Source organism: Mytilus californianus, unplaced genomic scaffold (assembly GCF_021869535.1).
Source record: "Mytilus californianus isolate M0D057914Y unplaced genomic scaffold, xbMytCali1.0.p SCAF_5, whole genome shotgun sequence".
NCBI classification, from domain to species: domain Eukaryota; kingdom Metazoa; phylum Mollusca; class Bivalvia; order Mytilida; family Mytilidae; genus Mytilus; species Mytilus californianus.
Genome location: NW_026262701.1, coordinates 116,942,530 through 116,963,207, shown reverse-complemented (window position 1 = coordinate 116,963,207; position 20,678 = coordinate 116,942,530). Strand labels below are relative to the sequence as shown.

The window sequence follows — 20,678 nt, the reverse complement described above, 5'->3', positions numbered from 1 at the left end:
TAATTTTTTTTTGTATCTGGGGGTTGTAGTTTTCCAAGAATTTTTATTCATTCGAGTCATGTTAATTGATTTTTTTAATTTGTGTATCTATAAAGGGCGAATCTTAACTCCCGCTGATGCACACCCGTTTTTTATTTTTCTATATTCTTTTTAAATTTTGCACATTATTCTTAATTCTGTACATTATTCTCTGCCCTTATTATTTTGGCCTATTTTTCTCGATTCTTTATTTTCTTAATCCATTTTCTGTAATGTTAGCCCCTTATATTCTCTATTCTATAAACTCCGTTCAGACCCTCTATAACTTTTTTTTAATTACAGAACCAGTCAGCAGTTTGTTGCTAATCATTACTGTGAAATAAATAAATCGATGCATTAACAAGAAATGGTGCATAGAACACCAACCCCCTATTCGCACTACACATATCCATGTTAAATTTGCATATTTTGTTAAACAGTTCTCTGCATCATGAGTTTCATTTTGATGTGATCTCAAAGTAACTTAAACCCAAAATTTAACCTCACACACGCTTTAACTGACATTTTGTTGTAAAAAAAACTGTCAATTGAAATCTTGGTCAATCCATAAGGACAAGTGGCGATAAGGGTCTTTTTTAGACCCGTCACAATTTTCATTTAATTTTTCATGTTGTAACCGTCGGGAAATCGTGACACTCTTGTATTTATTTTATATAAAATTGAGAATGGAAACGGTATTCTGTTTGTAGCCAGATGTATAATGGGGGTGGGGGTGATAAAGGCGAATAGGACATGTACTTTTTAAGTATTACACAAATTTAAGTGCATACTTTTTGGAAATTGTTTTTATATTCTAATTATTTTTTCGAATCAAACTCGGAGGAAAATGTCAAAGATACACAAAATATCGTAGTATTCAAGAACATTTTGTAACGTAATAGGGCCTAGATGGACGAGTTGTTTAAAGTAGTTCAACTACAATGTTCACTCTGAGCCTTTCAAGACTGCTCGTGGCTGTATTTTGACCTCAATTGACCTGGATTCGCACAGAGTAATAAAAGTGGCGTTAAACATCAAATAAATCAATCTCAATATAATGTAACAAACATCAAGAATCTCTTATGGAATACGATATATATTCTTTGGTATGGAGAAATAGTTCATCATTATATTTGTTTCATAATCTCATACATCTACTCCATATTTAAATTCTTTAAATGATATTTACACATTTTGTCTTGGGCTATAGGTGGAGTCCATAAAATGATTTTTTTCCTGCATGAGGAGTATACTTTTACATTTCTGTCGTAACAATTGTCGTATATGAACTAATATACGTTTTGTCTTTCAACCCCCAATGAATCGACTGTCGGTGTAGATAAAGATTGTACTGCCTGATCCTCTCTCGTCAGAAAGAAGTGGTCGTCAGTTCGGATGTGCTGGATGTATACATACGCAGTCATGTCCGCTTAATATGGAAAACGATGCCCCGTCACACAGTGCATACGAATTTCACACTCTCTGAACAGTTAAGATTCTTTGTTATTACATAATTATGGGTCTGTCGGTGGCAGAATGCAAGGCAAATTTTTTGCTCTATCCAATATGTCATCTTTTAAAGAAATGCATTTATACTTGCCAACATTCATTACAAAATTGACATTTTTCCCGTATGCATGAAATTTTGCCATTGTACAATTTCATGTCAAGTAATATAACAAAATGTGTTGATGCAACTTACGGGATTATTTGTTAATATCTTTGTTTGTAATTTGTTGACGTTCCCATCAATGTATTTTTTTATACATAGAAGTACAATGATCGACGATGTTAGGGACTGTCTTAAAATTGTAATGAAATTGTCGAAAATATTTTTGACAAAGACAACCATATTTGTATGTATAGGAACAGTGAAAGGGATAAATCGAGAGGGACATCATGTTGAATAACGGAAAACATACAACAATAGCGAAATAAATATTAGTTCGAGCTGTTATATAACTACTATATAATTACAAAGAGAGGGAAATTAGGGGTTGCCTTGGTAAATTATCAAGTTGCTTCATTTTGATTGGGGCTGGTCATTTGTAACTGAAGAGTGAATAATAATAATAATAATTAGTATTGAGAACTTGATGAGGAGGGGTGAATTTTTATGTCTTTGAAAGTGGGGACTTGAATTTATTTTCTTTCATCAAGGTGGGATCTTGAAAAAATAGAGAAATTCCAATGTTTCCTTCCATCCACTTGAATGCTTGAAAATAAGAATCTCGTCACCTTAACAACATGCCTACAACATTCTTAATTTGAAAATAAAATTTTATAGGTATAAACAAAAACAATCACATTATGGCAAAGTGAATGATCATACTTTTCAATTAAAACTAGAATTATAGAAATGTGTTTAATCAGAAAGAACCTAACAGGTATTGAGTACGAGGTTGCAGCATACATTTTATACCTTTTAAAAAACGCGAACCTGATAGAGCGCATGGCAACTGGTGTATTTACATTGAAACTATGGATTCATACCATTACATTCATGTATTCAATCATTAATTTCTCAATTTCTAAACTGTTATTTGTTTTAAACAATCGTAATGTATTTACAAAAAATTCTATTCAATAAAGGGCACCGTCAACCGCGGAAATAGTGTATAACCACAGGACTACACTAGTTAGGGAATGATGGCAATTTTAGCTTAGCATAAATATTTATTGTTAACTTCATTAACTCCGTGTAAAACGTGAGTGATAGTATGACATAGATTTGAGAACTAGTAAATAAGCGTTTCTAATTTTCTTGTGTAAATATAAAAAAGAAGATGTGAAAATAAACTCAAATGTAGAAATGGTTTTACGATTATTTCAGGAATTAAGGATGTTCGCCTCTCTATTTAAGGAATGACTGTAATATTTTTTCTGTCTATGAAGAAGACAGAAAAAATATTACAGTCATTTCTTATAATTTAATTCTAAATTCCATTTTAAATCGTAGTAAACCATAAAAAAACGTTGATGACGTCACGGTCACATGACAAAATTATGTCTATGAGCTGATAAACAAAACAACGTCAGCCAATCAGAAGACGCGTTACATCCAAAATTAAATTATTTCAAAATAACAAGAGTTTTACATGTATTTTGATTAACTAATGAAACTTAATTTTCTGTAAGAAAATTTGATGTTATTGATTTTCACCAAATGTCAATAGGTTAAATCACTACGATATGACTTAAGACTGCCTGTTAACACTCGTAAGTTTACGATCAAACTTACGATAAAATTCTACTTACGATTGTTTATGAAACGGTCAAAAACTTACGATTTGACGTTCGACAGACGTAAGATCTAAGATTGTCGTACGATTTTTTGTGAAACGATGGCCTGGTCATGAGGATATTGTTTTGTTGTTGCAGATATAAAATGGTGTTGGGCAGTTGCAGTTTGTTGGACTTTTCTAGGATGTCTTATCTCTTACGTTTTTCGTAACTTGTTCCTAAAAGTATTGGTACCTTTACTTCGGAAGTGTGCAGGTAATATACATAAGGTGAAAGTTTCAAACTGATAAGCTCAATTTAAATTAAACTATGTTTTGTCATATTTGTGGTCATTTGGAGATACCTGTCTCAATATCACACCATATATGCTAATCTTTTATCATATATCAGCAGAGATGAGCTTCATTCTACCTGTGAAAAATGAGGTTTGGTTAAGTACATATAATAAGTTATTAAATATTTGAAACAGGATACTTGTTTGGTTTGGAAAAAACAAGTTTAAAGCTTTTTCATTATACACATGTACTTACGCGAAGGTAACTGTCGAACTTTAGTGCAGTCTGGATGAAAATTTATGAACAACGGAATAATAAAGGACCAAGTGCTCATAACAGTAGAAAAATCAATAAGAAGAAAAATCAATACACTAATGATTCCAAAATCTGTCAATTTAAGTTTTCTCAAAACACCAAACAGATATTTCTCACAATTTTCAGATTCTCAGATTACATCATAAAGAAACATACAATTCCCGCCATTTTGTATATATGATAACCGATAAGTAATATGAGGCAAGTGTAATATGTGAAAGAAAACAACTATTTTGAATTCCGTTTGACTGCTTACATAGAAACGAGCCTTTATAATGATTCAACATGCAATTTATAGGTTTCTTTTCTGAAAAATAACACATTAGTGGATATAACAAACGGTTTAATACTAATTTTGAAAATGAAAAACAACCCCAATAGGACAAAGAATCACGAAAATCGAGCAAACCCAAATTAATATAAATATCCACAAAGGTATGTTCTGTACAATATACTTAAAAACCAGTTACAGATGTAAGTGATTCTAAAGAAATCATATCTGTTGTTTGAATTGCTATTTTTATGGTGTGCTTGTATCATTCATTTGTTTTCAATAAAAGGCTCATTGTTATAACACAAAAACCATAAATGAATCAATTTGTTTCAAACCCATTCGCATTGGTACACATTTAAAACCTTCCAAATGTTTTTACTGTAATAGAAAATAATATATAAAAAGGGGAACTTGCAAGAAAGATGAACATATTTTATTTTTCTTTCACTTTACACGACTATAAGTCAAACCAAACTTACCTGTGTTGAATGCGACTGATTTGATGGGTGTTTAACGTCACTTTAAGCACTATTGTTTTATTTCCTGGCGGTAATTCTTTATTGATGGAAGAAGCCGAGATGCTCGGAGAGAACCACTGACCTTCGGCAGGAAAACTGACAATCCTAGTCAATTAAGATTGGAGTCGAAACCACGTGCCGGATTCGAACTCACAACCTCAGTGTTGACAGGCTGGTGATGCAGTGGTTCGACTACTTAGACCACTCGGCCTCCGAGGCCCCTGCATGAAATGAATAGATATAGGAAGATGTGGTATGAGTGCCAATGAGACAACTCTCCATCCAAGTTACAATTTATAAAAGTAAACCATTATAGGTCAAGGTACGGCCTTCAACACGGAGCATTGGCTCACACCGAACACCGGACCCCAAAAAATTACTAGTGTAAAACCATTCAAACGGAAAAACCAACGGTCTAATCTATATTAAAAAACGAGAAACGAGAAACACGTATGAACTACATAAACAGACGACAACTACTGTAATCAGATTCCTGACTTAGGACAGGTGCAAACATTTGCAGCGGAATTAAACGTTTTAATGGTACCAAACCTTCTCCCTTTTCTGAAACAATAGTATAACATCACAACATAGAAAAACACACTATAAAATATCAATTGGAAGGCTTAACTCAATCAAAAAACGTAAATTAACACACAATGAACGAATAAATTTGACCTGTGACACCTGAATGCAAATACACAGTAAATGAAAAATTACAAGGGATAAATAATTAAAGTCAAAAGTAAGACTATTATTATACTAAGCATCCTATGTAAAATTGATTCATAACTGTTCTTTTACGAATAGGACTATGAACTTTAAAATTAATCAGCAGTAAAAATAATTTGCCTTAGGAAACATGATAAATGGATTACACTAAAAAGGTAATTTCCCAAAACAGAAAATATCTTTTGAATACAAATTATTTTCAGGAGAGTCTTGTTTGGCAAATTTAGGAAGAACCTTGTCAAAGAGCATTACCACCATGATAGAACGAATTACGAATGTTTGTCCCGTTCTATCAAAGGAACCAGAAAATAGAGTCAAAGGTAATGCATGGTATCTTAGAGTAGTATAATCTGTTATGATTGAGATATATATACACTTTTTTGAATTATAAATAGCAGTTATTAATCAGTTGTAACAAATATCTTGCTACTTCAGCTTTTATAAATAAGGTACACTATGTATTGATATCTTTAAGAACATGTTGTATTCAAAATTAAAAAAAATACTCTCTTACTATTTGTTGAGTACATCAAACTAGTAATTGAATAAACAATAAATATTTCGATTTTTCTAAACAAATTTCGACTGAACTTAAAATGCCATTTTTTTTAAACTTGACTCTTCTGTTTTTGTTTGAAAAAAATGTTCCCCTCATATTTTACGTGATTACTTGCCATCATAAGAAAATTAAAAATAACTCTCTACAAGAATTCAGTATTTCCTACCAGTTAATACTGTACCATATTCATTCCCAATAAACCTTATTTTAAAACCAAATTACCTCAGTTTTCAACATTACAACATTATAAAACTAAATTTTCAATTATGCAATGACAAGTCAATTTATTATGTGTGGGCTGTACGTCTGCCCATTTATCACAAAATATTGACAAAGCTCAAACTGTGTCTGACATAAATTTGCCGTTACAGTTATCAAAATTTACTAATTATAATATATAGATGTCCATATTGATATACCAGTGCAACCTCACATATTTTTTTATTACGTCCCGGACCTATAATTCACCAGAAATATTGTGTACACCTGTTTCTTCATCCCATTTGTAACGTTAATGTATAAGCACTTATAGTACCTCTTACAGAGGTGAGCGATACAGGGTCACTTGAGCATATAGTTTTCTAAAACGATGTTATATTCATGCATTTGCTTATCTTCTGTTGCTTGTTTATATTTTTAGTGTTACTTTCCTTCAGTTTGTATATTAGTTGTTGTTTGCTCGATATTATCAGATTATTACATGACATTTTTCATATCGGATGTATTATCAGCCAAAGGTTCAATATGAGCCCAAGAGCCGTTGGCTCGAGGGCTAATATTGACCGAGGGCTGATAATACATTTGATATGAAAAATGACATGTTATGATCTTTTTATCATATGGTTCAACAATGGAGAAACAGTTTAATATATTAATTGATCCTTTTAAGTGGTTCTCAAGTTGAAGTTCAAAAAGCGAAAAGTTTACGGACGTCGGACGCGAAATGTAATACATCCGATATGAAATCTTACTATCATATGCCTCAACAGAGGAGAAAAACAACAGTATTATATATTTTTATAATGACAATAAAAAAAATCAACAAAACATAATGAACTCTCTTTGGAAAAGTCAAAATTTGTAAAGTAACTTTCAAAATTATGCTGGAAACTTTGTTTTTTACATCTTTCATGATATATTTTTCCTTTTCCTTTCCTAATTATTGTTTTGTACCCTACTTTGTTATGTTTTTCACTGAAAACGTTACATTGAGGTGTATTTTCCGGAATTTGCCGAGTAATGCCGGAATGCCATGCGATAACGTTACGGAAAGGCATGTGATAATAGCTGAGGCATGTGATAAATTTTTCATATCAGCCCGTTACACACCATTTCGGAAAATATGTAATTCACGGAAATTTAATGCTATTATCATACAGTAAAATTTATAAATCATTTACTCTAAGTAGATGATAAATAAACTTTTTTTACATCGGACAAATGTAAATCTAGTGTTTTTAGTATGTCTGAACCATCGATAAATTTGTTTTTTAATTGTTTGTGTATTTAGGTTTATTAGTTTATTCGTCTTCTTTGCAATGTAGATTTCGCCTATTTAAGTATTCAATTTGCCTCAAATTCTTTGATTCAGGTTTCAGATTTCTAATTAGTTCTTTACATAAAAAATGTAAAATGCTTTAAAATTTATGTTTTACACTATCGGAAAAAGCTGTAAAACCAAATATGAGGAAAATAATTCAAATCTGCAAGAATACAAACAAATTGAGAATTTTTGTTTTTCCAACCAATTGATTTTTATTTGGTATTCCTGCAATTTGAAGAATAAAAGGTATATCTTTGTATTACCAAAACCTTTTTGCAAAACAATAACAAAACTAGAAGAGCATGTTTTAACTTTAAAGAAAAAAACTGATCAAAAAGTTTCTGATTGCAGTGTTTGCTTTAAATTGAATTTAAGGAAAATTGAAAACGGAAAAAAAAGTTTTTGAACAAAAGTCCAAAATATAAATTGAGAAATTTTGATTTCTACAGTAAAATATTTAAAAAATAAAATCTGATTTTTTTGTATAAAATCAAACAGAAAATGCTTGTAGACCACTGCTTCGATTATGATAAGATATGTCTCTACCTTGGACTTCTCATTTTTCAAATATCTGTCGTGAACTGGAAAGAGAGCCGTTAGTCGATGAAAAAAAGTACTAGTATAACAAAAATTCCAAACTCCAAGGCAAATTCAAAAAGTGGAAGTCCATAAAAACTGACAAAATCAAACGCTTTCAATCAACGGATCAAATGAAAAAAATCTGCAATATTTCTGACTTGGTACAGGAATTTTGAGAAAAACTTAAAAGAGCATGATATAAAACAAAAAACGACTACAAGACAAACAAAAGTATACAAAAGACCACAAAGAAAACTAAAGACTAAGCAACATGAAACCCACTAAAACCAAAAAATCGCAGGTGCTTTGAAAGTGAAGGCCAATCCTGCTCCTCATGAATCATGTTTTGCTTATGTAAATACAAACTCTGTGATAAGTCTAATTTGGCGATTTCACATTCTATGCTCCATTTGTAGCACCTTTCGTTTTGCTCTTGCAAGTACAAACCCGGTGATAAGTCTATTTCTGTAGGTCATATTGGATGAAAAGAGAACGGGATTGTGGTTACGACAATTGGCACATATCCGTCGTTATTCCATAACGGTCAACTTACTTGTGATGGTGTCCGGAAGTTATTCGAAGGGATAATTTCAACTTCACCACTCTTAGTTTAATAGCTTCCTTGTAAACAGCAACCCTATATCAAGGAAATCATAATAGGAAATGCCAGCAGGTCTGGAATATCGTATCAGCTTTTGGATATATACAACATATACATAGAAATGGACAGTTTCTAATTAGGAAGCTGAGATCATCTCTTTTGTTGTAAAGTTTTGTTCTCAACAGAGCCTCCTTGTAAATTTTAAAATGTAGATCAAGATATGAAGCACCTGAATATGGAGTATATATCTTCTAGTTCATACGATATCCAGATCTTGCGTTTGTCCTACAAAGAGGGTTTCTGCTTAACAGGAAGTTATTAAACCAAGGGTTTCAAGTGGTGAAATGTAATTCATCTTTCATCTGTAAGAAATTTTTACGGATGCAATCTCACAAGTCGGTTGATTGTTATGGAATATCTGTTTCACAGATGATGACGGATATGTTCCAATTGTCGTAACCACAATCCCGTACTCTTTTCCTCGAATGTGACATTACCAAAGGAGACTTACCACCGAATGTGAACTAACATGAGCAAACGACAGTGCCATATTTGTAGTTTGATTTGCTAAACTTTTCGGAGCACTTGAGATCACCGAGGTTTTAAGTGGAGTTCGTGTTCCTCAATCTTTAATGTTAGCTAAGTGGTGTTTTGTAGACTTTTTGTATTTTCGTCGTTTTCCCCAATGACGTTATCGTTTGTTATCACTTCATGAGTGTGAATTTCTCATTCCGCCTGTCTTCAAAAATTTTTTTTTTGCAATGAGATTAAGATTTGTTTTTACAAACATACAGACATGGGTTTTATTTTATTCATTTTTTTTAATTGTTGGAAAATTAAAACTCCAGATATACAAATATTGATTTATACTTTAAAATCAAATTTATTCCAAAAACGTTTACTTAATTATTGCCAAACAATAGAAATAACTCTCTTACATTTCGTTTCTAAGAAATTGTGGATCATTTTTAATTGACTTGTGTATGCACAGTCGTTCTCAAACTTTTTTCAAGAGTGACTTTTCAGAAAATACTAACTTGATGAATTCATGAATAATATGTTTATAAAACGTTAAGATTTATACTTTTAACTGGTTTGTATTTCAGTTTTCAGAAGATTGATTTTGATTCTGCTGTTATCATTGATGGTTTCTATACCATTAGTTGCTGGTCTTGTTAAAGAAGGCAAATGTACAGGTATTTTTTTAATATTTCAAATGAAATGAAAAGTTATCTTTTATTCGTAGTAAAACCAACAACTTGAGGGTCGGAAATTGGAAAATGCACAAATGAATATCAAAGCAAAGTGTAGGAACAATAATTTATTACTATGTTGCACTGTCAGTACTTTTTTATCCAAATAATTGCACATAACATGGTGATTGACGACTTTCAGATTGGAACAAATACAATAAATGTAGTTAAAAAACAAATAACACTAGTTTTACTGTCCCTCATAGTAACAGAGTAGTAAACATTTTAAAGAAATGCTATACCATACAAACATCAGCGGTAAACTTTTTCTTACTACAAATTTTGATGCATAAGTTAAATTTGACAAAAATGTTCTTTTGAATGTTGTATGAATCTGCTTATTTATTAGAAAGTAACTTTATATTAAAACGTTTTACAAAGGCTATAAAAAGACTGGACATTTTCATGGTTTTTAATGACCTTTGTGTTTACTAGTTAAATTCAAGCGGACCTTATCCTAATGTAAATATTGAATATGAATAGATCGAGAAGACAGCAAATACACGAAAACAAATCGTGACGACCTTTCCTTCAAATTGTATTAAAAAAATTGTACAGATCTTGTGACAGATAACCTATTTTTTTTTTTTTTAAGTATTTGTCTTTAATTTTGGAACCTGCACATACTCGATTTTTAAATTGTTATACTCACAAAAAGAAAATACTTTTATATTGAAAGTTCACGTGAAAAGAGAGAGCAGACCGGTGCACTCGAAAACTGGAGATAAGAAAAATGAGTATATTTTTGGAAATTGTAACATGCTAAGTACTTAGTCTATGTGGAACACTCCAAATATTGGACATGATTTTTTACTAATTTTTTTTTATCAATATGCAACAAAGATTAGCATCTTTTTTTTTTTAATTTCAGTTTCACAAGTTTCTAATGCATTATATCGGTAATATTGCATATAAAACATCGTGTATTTACATGTATACTTCTAATAGAACAGTTTAACAAATGATTTCTTTAAAATGTACAATTGTAATTTAGAAATAGCTTTTGATCAGTAAAGTCACCGGCAATGTTTTACTATTGATTTTCTCGTTTTTTCATAAAAAGGGTGAATTTTCTATTGTTCTCGGTCACCAGTTTTGCCACTATTATGATGTTTGAATTGTGAAAATTAAAACTGTTTTATGTAATGGATTCTGTGGCATTTCAGTGGGCGAGAAATATTTTTGGCGCGAAAATGTCAGCCATGACATTTAACGACTTGTTTAGCAGTTGACGTTGTAATCATAAATGTTTCTCGCAAATGGCTTTGCGACGGATTTGTATACACGCGGCGTTGTCATTGAGGTTAACATAATCATGGGAGGTCATTTACTCATCCCGTCTGCTGTATCGTTGTTTTAAGGAGTGAAAGGTGGTTTCTGACGTGAAATTGTTTAGCAGCAGCATTTTATTCCTGTCTGGAACAATCTTATTACCTGATTCAAAATTTCATTGCTTAGTCTTGGCAAAATGGAAACGCAACAATTATTTACTTATTAAAATGTGGGCATGGATTTAAAAAAAAATCTTTCTCGAGCAAAATACATTAAAAAAATAATGCATGGGTTCAAATTTATAAGAAATTGATACGATTTCAATAATCCATTATATACATTTACCTCAGAAAAGTCAGGTACTGAATTTCAAGTAGAAAGAAGTATGGTAAGAATGAATATTAATAATATTAAGATAAATCAAGAGTTGAAAAATCACGAAATGTGAGTTTCTTATGGACATCTCATGTAACTACTGGAAAGCAATTGTCATATTTCAAATTTATAACTTAACTTAAGTCATATTGTATTGTATTTCAGCAAATACAAATATATAAAGACGCCATCTCCTCATTTCTTCATTTCGTCATCCTAAATTTAAAAGAGATTGTATTAACGTCATGATTTCCCAGTATATCTCTACCATTTGTTTTGCCAAGATCGAGGATGCACGAGAACTATAATTTCTATGTGTCCGTATATTCATCGTCGGTCACATACACATACAAAAATAATGATAATAACGATAAATTCATCAATTGAGCATTTGTTCAAGAAACGGGTAAATATCCGTCGTGCAGACCATAGTATCAATGTGTATCTCAAAAGCATTATTTGGGAAAATTATGACACATTGAACTGAAAATTGTACGTTTGTAAATTTCAAGATGTTTTTTGGGATGTACAGATTCTTTGCTTCTCTAGTTTATCAACGCTATACGCTGGCACATAGAATAAGTTACTACTGAAAATTGAAAAGTTGACAATGGAAACGCCCAGTTTTCAAAGATTCATTCATATGCAGCAATATAGATTTTGTTTAATAAGAAGCAGGCCTTCTTTGCTTGTTTGTATTCAGAATGACAAGTTCGCGGGCATATCGGCACGCACTCGCATTTGGATTATTTCTTGACTGGACATTATCAATTTATACAAATGTGAAAGAAAAAGGGATACTTTTGTCTTCGAATTTTTTGTATAAAATCAGATTCATATAAACGGTCAGTTGGATGGACACAGGTGGTACTCCAAATTTTGACATTTTTACTTAATATGTCTGTTTGTTTTGCTCACACATTGTTGTCAAAATAAAGGAATTCTATGCAACTGTCATACAAGTGAGATGTTTAGCTAGCTATAAAACCAGGTTTAATCAACTATTATCTACATAAGGAAATGTCTGAACCAAGTCAGGAATATGACAGTTGTTTCCCATTTGTTTGATGTGTTTGATCTTTTGATTTTGCCATTTTATAAAGAACTTTTCGTTTTGAATTTTCCTTGGAGTTCGGTATTTTTGTTATTCTATTTTTTTCGAACTGCTTTCGTATTTTATATCTCTGATATTTTCGACTGATATATATAAGTCTCATATTATTTGCATAAAAAAATCCTACGAATACTTTTAGCTGTTAAAATTGCAAACATTAATCAAGTTAAGACATATAGTAAATTTTAATTTGATTTTTAGAATTGAATGGACACTCACAATTGATTAGATGATAAAAATGGTTTAAAATCCTTATCACAGAGAAAAAGGAACAATAATTAAATTATCCGTTAATTATGAGAAAACAAATAAACAGGTAGACTGATTTATATAAAACACACTTGGCATGGCGTATGCAGTTTATCTTAAACTTCTCAGTTAAATATCCAATTTGTATCTTCCGTTTTTCTTGAAGAGTAAGTTGTTCTTTCTCTTTCAGCGCTTAACCTTGATTTAGGTCGGTGGAACTTCGACAAGACACAAATGAAAACAAATTAAACATATTTGTTTATTAAATATCATTACTTTTTTTTCAGGACATTTAAGTTTCTTACCATTTGGTGCAGTATTTGGCTTGATCATCTCAATATTTTGCATTGAAAACAAAGGTAGGTAATTAGAACGGCTTAATAATAGGTTCTGGCGTTGTTTATTTTCTTAATTAAGTGTTATAGTGTTCTTTTTATTGATCTTTGTTTATTTTTACCTTTAATGTTTAGTCCATTTTTGGTAATATGCTTTTGTCGTGACTCGGTATTTATACATTCAGTCATTGTGTTGTTGTCCTATATAAAAATAAGGAGATGTGGTATGATTTCCATTGAGACACCTATCCACCAAAGTTCAAATGAAGTGGATGTAAGCAATTATAGGCAACCGTACGGCCTTCAACAATGAGAAAACCCATACCGTATGGTCGGCTATAAAAAGCCTCGCCATGAAAAATATGAAACAATTCAATTGCGAAAACTAACGGCCTAATTTATAACAAAACAATTTACGAAAAACAAATATCACAATCATGAACCAACTGCAACCACTGAACTGCAGGTTCCTGACTTGGGACAGGTACATAAAGAATGTGGCGGGGTTAAACATGTTTGTGATCGGTCAACCCTCCCCTAACCTGGGACAGTGGCGTAACAGTACAACTTAAGAGCAAATTATAAAAATCAGTTGAAAAAGGCTTAACTCATCAGATTGATACAAATAGAAATACATCTAACAAAACACAGAGTGGACGTGGACGGGTACTTATACATCCCCACAACAAAAAGACACTAAGTACAAATCTTAGAGTACTTGCAGTTACTGATAGCTAGTTCAAAGCCAATAACAACTAATAAAAAAATCATGTATCTAAGACTAAAATATCAATCATTGCACATCCAACATCCAATTAATTTAGTGTAAAGACGTCATTAATAGTCGGAGAAAAACATGACCTTGTGCAATGCCAACATATAGGCATCGACAGATTGTAGTACCATGAAAGTACATATGTGTAATATTTAGTATGGTTTTAATTTACTGATAACAAAATCAATATTTATACAAATAAGAACAATATTCAAAGATTTGATTACAATGTTGAATAGGTAACCTTTTAGAATAAGTTTTTTTTAAAGGATTGATAAGTTTACCCGGATCGTAAGTAATTTGTGGTAACGAAATTCCTTACTTAATAATTTACTAGTAATACATAGATTACGCTCATTGAAATCCAAAACGTCACTACAGACACAAGCATAGCGAACGAGTTAGGGTAAATAAATACCTTTAGACGGTGCCAAAGGAACATCACCGTCCAAAAAGGGAAAATTAACAATAGGGAAAGAAAAATCATCCCTTTTGTCGTAAATTTTTGTGTAGAGTTTCTTGTGTAATACTGAAGTATCTAAATCTAGGAAAGGACAGTTATTGCTGTTAATATTTGATTTATATAAAGTAAGTTCCTTTGTATAAATTTCAGCAGAATATTTAGAGAATTCTTGATTATTTAACGAAATAAAATATCATCAAGATAACGGTAATTGTTGGTGAATTGATCAATTAAATGGAATTTAGACGGTTCTTTTCTGAGATTGGCCATGAACTGTGATTCATAACAGTAAAGGAACAAGTCTGAATGTATCTGAATGTATAATTTCATTCTTAAGGACTTCCGTGTAGTATTTACGTCATACCACCACCACATTGCTGGCTGCTTTGTCGGCCGGAACGAAGGCAAAATGCTTTGATAGTACTGGAATTTTGTTTTTACCTAGAAATGGGCGTATTACTTACTCTTTTATTTATTTCTAAATTATTTTCGAAATTTAATGCGAATATCAACAATACTCAGATATTTATTTAGAAAGGAATCAAGTGACTTTTTGTCAGATTTTTCCCGTTTATACCATTTTTTACAATAAGATGAAAGAGCATCTTTAATAACCTGACGACACTCTTTCCAATTTATTTTCGATCGACGGTGGACGATATTTTGGTCCTTTTTGCAGAAAGTTTATAACCTCTCGGTCTTGAACGATGTTGAGGTCCCTATAATTACATAGCCACAGGGATCATATCTTAACTTCGATGTCTCCCAGTCTCATGTTGAAGGAGCATTATTTTCTATACTGACGTCTGATGTAACTGACGTATAATTAAAAATTATACTTCTACTGGGTTTTTATACGAATAAGAAATTATCGGTGGCTCAATGTTATCAAAATATGGAGGTATAAAGTTTTGAACGATAGAGTCATGAAAAAAACTAGACAAATTAATAAAATCAATACCTCTATTAATGTATTTTATTTTTAGAAAATACTTCTTATGATCTTCAGGTTTGTCAAATTGAGGGAGCAGTCTATGGTGACAAAATGCTGTAATAATCCGTGTACAGTCATATTGTGGTCATTTTTGTATTCTTGTTTTTCGTTTATGCCTATGTGCTTTGTCTGTAGAGTGTCTATATGCAATTTTGTATTTCTTTGTTGACATTGTTGTTTGTTTTTATAGTAATTAAGATTATAGCACAATGTTGATTGCTGTATCCAAATTTTGACATTTTTACCTATTATGTCTGTTTGTTTTGCTCACACATTGTTGTCAATATAATAGAATTCTATGCGACTGTCCTACAAGTGAGATGCTTAGCTAGATGTGAAAAAAGGTTTAATCCACCATATTCACATAAGGAAATGTCTGTACCAAGTCAGGAATATGACAGTTGTTTTCCTTTCGGTTGATGTGTTTGAGCTTTTGATTTTGCAATTTGATAAAGAACTTTCCGTTTTGAATTTTCCTTGGAGTTCGATATTTTACTTTCCTTTTTAAAAATAACCGTCTGAAACGTACTTTCGTCTTATGAAAATGTAAAAAATGTTGAGCATTCAAAAGAAAAGTTGAAAGGTTTGATACCCTTTACATAAATAAAAAAAATACTTTATAAATTTCGTGCGTTGGAAGCGCTTATCTTTGAATCTGTGGATTTACCTATATCAGGAATTCTCAAACCCAATTATTTGAAAGTCAATGATGTTTAAATAAGTAGAAACGATGGAAGTTATATGAACAGAAGGGACCCAATTCTCGAATCATATTTTAATAAGAGTTATGTTGAAACATTATTTTTACTGAGAGAAATTGTCCTGATCAGAATATTATATTGCCATGTGTTAAAAGTAAATAATCATATGCAACGAAAGATGATATACCCTGGACTTGAACATTAAGTCTGACGTAAAAATAAAGTTTATCATTTCAGAAAGAATTAAAAGTGTTTTTAGACGTTCATTAAAAAACCATTCAAACCATTTGCAAACCTTTTCATTTACTGTGGGTTCCTTATACGAAGTAAACGCTTCTGGAAAAGTTACTAATTATTTTATCATAAAATAACGTTCATTAACATGTATAATAAAACGCTTTCAGAATGTTTGGAACATAATCTATACTATATTTTCAAATTTAAAGAAAAGGCAATACAATGTACATAGTTAGTCACTTAGTTTAAAGGAAAGGGAATACAATGTAAAAAGTTATTGGCTTATCTAAATGTGAAGGGAACACGATGTACAGTTAGTGGTTAAGTGGGAAAAAAGAAAACATTAAATTGAGAATGGAAACGTGGAATGTGTCAAAGAGACAACAATCCGACCAAAGAGGAAAAACAGCTAAAAGCCACCAATGGGTCTTCAACACAGAGAGAAAATCCCGCACTCGGAGGCGGGTTTCAGCTGGCCCCTAAAAAAATGTATACTAGTTCACCGAAAATGGACGTCACACATAACTCCGAAACATATAAATGAGCCAAAATTTAAAAAAAAACATACAAGAATAACAAAGGCCAGATATTCCTGTCTTGGGACAGGCGCAAAAATGCGACGGGGTTAAACATGTTTTGTGAGATTTCAACCCTCCCCTATATCTCTAGTCAATGTAGAATAAACAAACACACAGTAATACGCACAGTAAAACTCAGTTTAAAAGAAGTCCTAGTCCGATGTTAGAATAGGTAACAGAAGAAACTAAGCAAAATGACAATGATCAACATAAATTAACAAAGGACTACTAGCAGTTATTCACATGCCAGCTCCAGACCTCAATTAAACTGATTGAAAGATTATGTCTTCATCATATGAAAATCAAGCACAATCCCTCCCGTTAGGGGTTTAGTATCATACCATCATAAAATATACGAGAAGAACATAACCCATATCATGCCAACAACTGATTTAAGAACAAATGTGCTTATTTCCGATACAAAGACCCTATGAGTGAATCAATATCAATTCCAAAAATTGCCATCTTTAATGACCTGACAAACAGTATCGTAACTATATCCCTTCTGAATAAGTCTGTTTAAAGGTTTTGTTATCTTTTGAGGTGAATGGCCAGATTTTTGTGCTTTGTATAGAATATTACCATAACAGATGGGATGTGAAATACCTGAACGTATAAGATGTCTGCACGTTGATTTATATTTACGAATGATGTCCTTGTACCGATGATAAAATTAAGGAATTGTTTTGACAAGTTTGTGATATCGAAAACCCTGGTGTAATAATTTTTCAGTAATACAGAGATTTTGTTCGTACACAGTTTGTGGTTTAATTGAAAGAAGAGGAAACACAATGTACACAGTTAGTGCTTTAGTCGATAGAAAATGAAACACAATTTATACAGTTAGTGCTTTATTCGAAAGAAAAAGAAACACAATTTGTGTAGGATGTAACTACATGGATTTAAGATTGCGTTGTAAACTTATCACGGTATTAAGAACCACATTTTTTTTAATTTTTTGTCTAATTGAAAGTAACTTTTCTTTAAACAAATATATTCTTAAAAACAGGGAATTTAATAGCAGGAGATATAAAAATCATTGTGAAAACTAATTACACACACTTTTTAATTTGGGACACAAAATTTTATTTCATTCCAAAATAGCCATCAGCACTTTGATTTCAATATCTTGATTACGATGCAATTAAAGTATAACCCTTGTGCCAGTTGTGGTAATTCGTTGTAAAAATAAGGAGATGTGGTATGATTGCGAATGATCCCATGCACCAGAGTTCAAATTAAGTGGATGTAGGCAATTATAGGCCACCGTACAGCCTTCAACAATGAAAAAACCCAATCCGTACAGACGGCTATAATAGGTCTTGACAAAAAAAGTGAAACAATTCAAGTGAGAAACAACGCATAGTTTCTAAGGAAAATAAAAAGGCAAATTTAAGCAATTTGTTTGGACGAGGAGTTGTAAGTATTGCTGAGATTTGCTTGTAATAAATGACACATCGTCATTGCGACCTTGTGGTGATATCATAAAATCTGCGTTTTATGGCGTTCTTCCTCTAGTATCTTTTTTTAGCTTTTTAATTTAAATCTTTCACTTTTACAACTTTAATGGCCCTTTTATAACGTTACCATGTGATATAACTATTTTCTCAATTTTGTGGCCGTATTTCTATCTGTAGTTTAAATACTCGTTCGTTGGTAAATTTGGGATAGTTGTCCCATTGGGAATCATATTATATCTTCTTTTTCTTTAGACTTCTACAAATTGACCAGGTGTCGCGGACTATTTGTTGTCTGCATAAAAAGCAGAGACTATGTGATAAATAAAAGATTAATTTGAGAAGTTTTGTAAAACTTGAATATCAAAAATTTTCAGAACTGTACATTACTAATTCAGATGTGCAGAAATAGAATTCCATAGGGAAATATTGGTTATCATGTAGACTTTCCCACTTGTACTTGCTCTATTACAAAAGGAGTTGGTCAAACTAAAATATAGAATATATAATTCAACTGTAGAATATTACAGCGATCGTTTGGTTCAATGGTAAGAATTTCAAGAAGTACATTTAGGAAATTTTACTTTTGAGCTAAAGAGGAATTAATTATATTATGCATTTTTTTCTTGAAAAGTTGGATTAAAACTGTATATTTAAATAATGTCTTGGATATATATACGAAATGTTTTACAGCCTCTGTTGACTTGAACATGTTAAAGCATCATTTACATCTGACATTATTAAAAAAAATGACATCATAATAATATAGAAAGCATGTTAAAAAATATTCAATATTTTGTTGATACCGCTTTTGCACAAACTGTGAACTAAATTGGGAACTGTATTTTGAATCGGGGTTGCCATGGGAATTCATTTCTAACTGTGTTCATGAAAATGTTGCTGATAGAAAAGCAGCACATTCTGTAATGAAAGCTACTACACATTATTTGCTATACAGAAGATAGACTACAAATGAATAGATCAAATGGTAGTTGTCCTTTCTGTCGTGAACAAGAAATATTATTTGTATCTTTTTGCTAACTGGTAATTAGTTGAGGAAATTTGGATTGGTTTTTTTTATATGGTAAATTAATTGTTATTACTAATTTACCAAAGACATAAAAGATAATAATCCTGGGTATGAATATAAAAAAGTTATGCAAACATGAACATTATTGATACTGCACTTATTTTCTAAAAAATCAGATTATTTGTAAAAATAAGGATGTAGCAAATATCAAAGAAAGCTACTTTAAAGATCGAATATATAGGTAGTAAAGTAAAACATGAAATCAATCTTATTTTTTACATGTATTTAACGTAAATTAAGTGATGACGTGTGTTCAATCATTACAAACATATTTTGGTTTTATTAGCTCTTCAACGTTTGTATTAGGATTTGGAAGGTCAAATTTTTGGCCTCGAGCATCATTGAAAAATTGTTACGATTTATGTTATTGACATAATATAGTGTTATTGCTGATGTAATGAGGGCTTATTCTAAATAATCAGCCGTATTCAAATCTTTAAATCGGTGAGTCTAAAATGCATGTGTTATTATACAAAATTGATTCACAAATATATTTTCTATTTTCCAGTACAATGCAAGGAAAAAAATATTCTTCAAACAGAATTGGAAGATTTCACTATTTGCGGAAACGAGGAAGTCAATGAAACAATTTTACTGGGGAAAAACATTTAGAGTACATTCCGTTATATAACATGTACGTAAGTCTTGTTTAACAGCTTTTGTCATAAAATCTATTGTGCAAATGTTTTTTTTGGGGTTTTTGCCAAAGAAATGGAATGAAAATTGATTCGACTAAAGTAGATCAGGGGTCTGAATTAAAATTTATAGAAGTTTATTTGCAAAAATTTAGTTTATATCATGCTTTTTCCAATACAATATGATAAAAGGTATGGGCAACAGATTTTTTTTTTCGAGCTACAGGATACACAAAATTGTAAGATTTTTGTATAGATGATCCTAGATTATACATGGAAAAACAACTTTGTGTGATAGAAAGAAAACTAAATGATAAAATTTGAAGAATATGAGAAGATAATTCTTATATAATTTGCTTTCAGAAAATAGAAATAAAATTGGGGTCATGGAACTCTTGTGTTTTCTTTGTTACTATGCAAAAAAGATAAAGGAATAGAGCTAGTAACCTCAATAAACGGCCGTGTAAAGGGGTATTATTTTTTTGCATTCGAT

General features: G+C 31.3%; 1 protein-coding gene across 1 annotated transcript in view; it reads left to right on the top strand.

Annotated features, from left to right (window-relative positions):
* LOC127700793 (uncharacterized) overlaps positions 1-20,678 on the top strand; it is a 37,959-nt gene that overhangs the window by 9,217 nt on the left and 8,064 nt on the right. The window contains exons 4-8 of the mRNA XM_052204446.1: positions 3,400-3,516; positions 5,579-5,695; positions 9,764-9,853; positions 13,208-13,279; positions 20,059-20,184. Coding sequence (XP_052060406.1) covers positions 3,400-3,516; positions 5,579-5,695; positions 9,764-9,853; positions 13,208-13,279; positions 20,059-20,162 — 500 coding nt within the window. The 3' untranslated portion in view covers positions 20,163-20,184. The remainder of the gene's footprint in view (positions 1-3,399; positions 3,517-5,578; positions 5,696-9,763; positions 9,854-13,207; positions 13,280-20,058; positions 20,185-20,678) is intronic.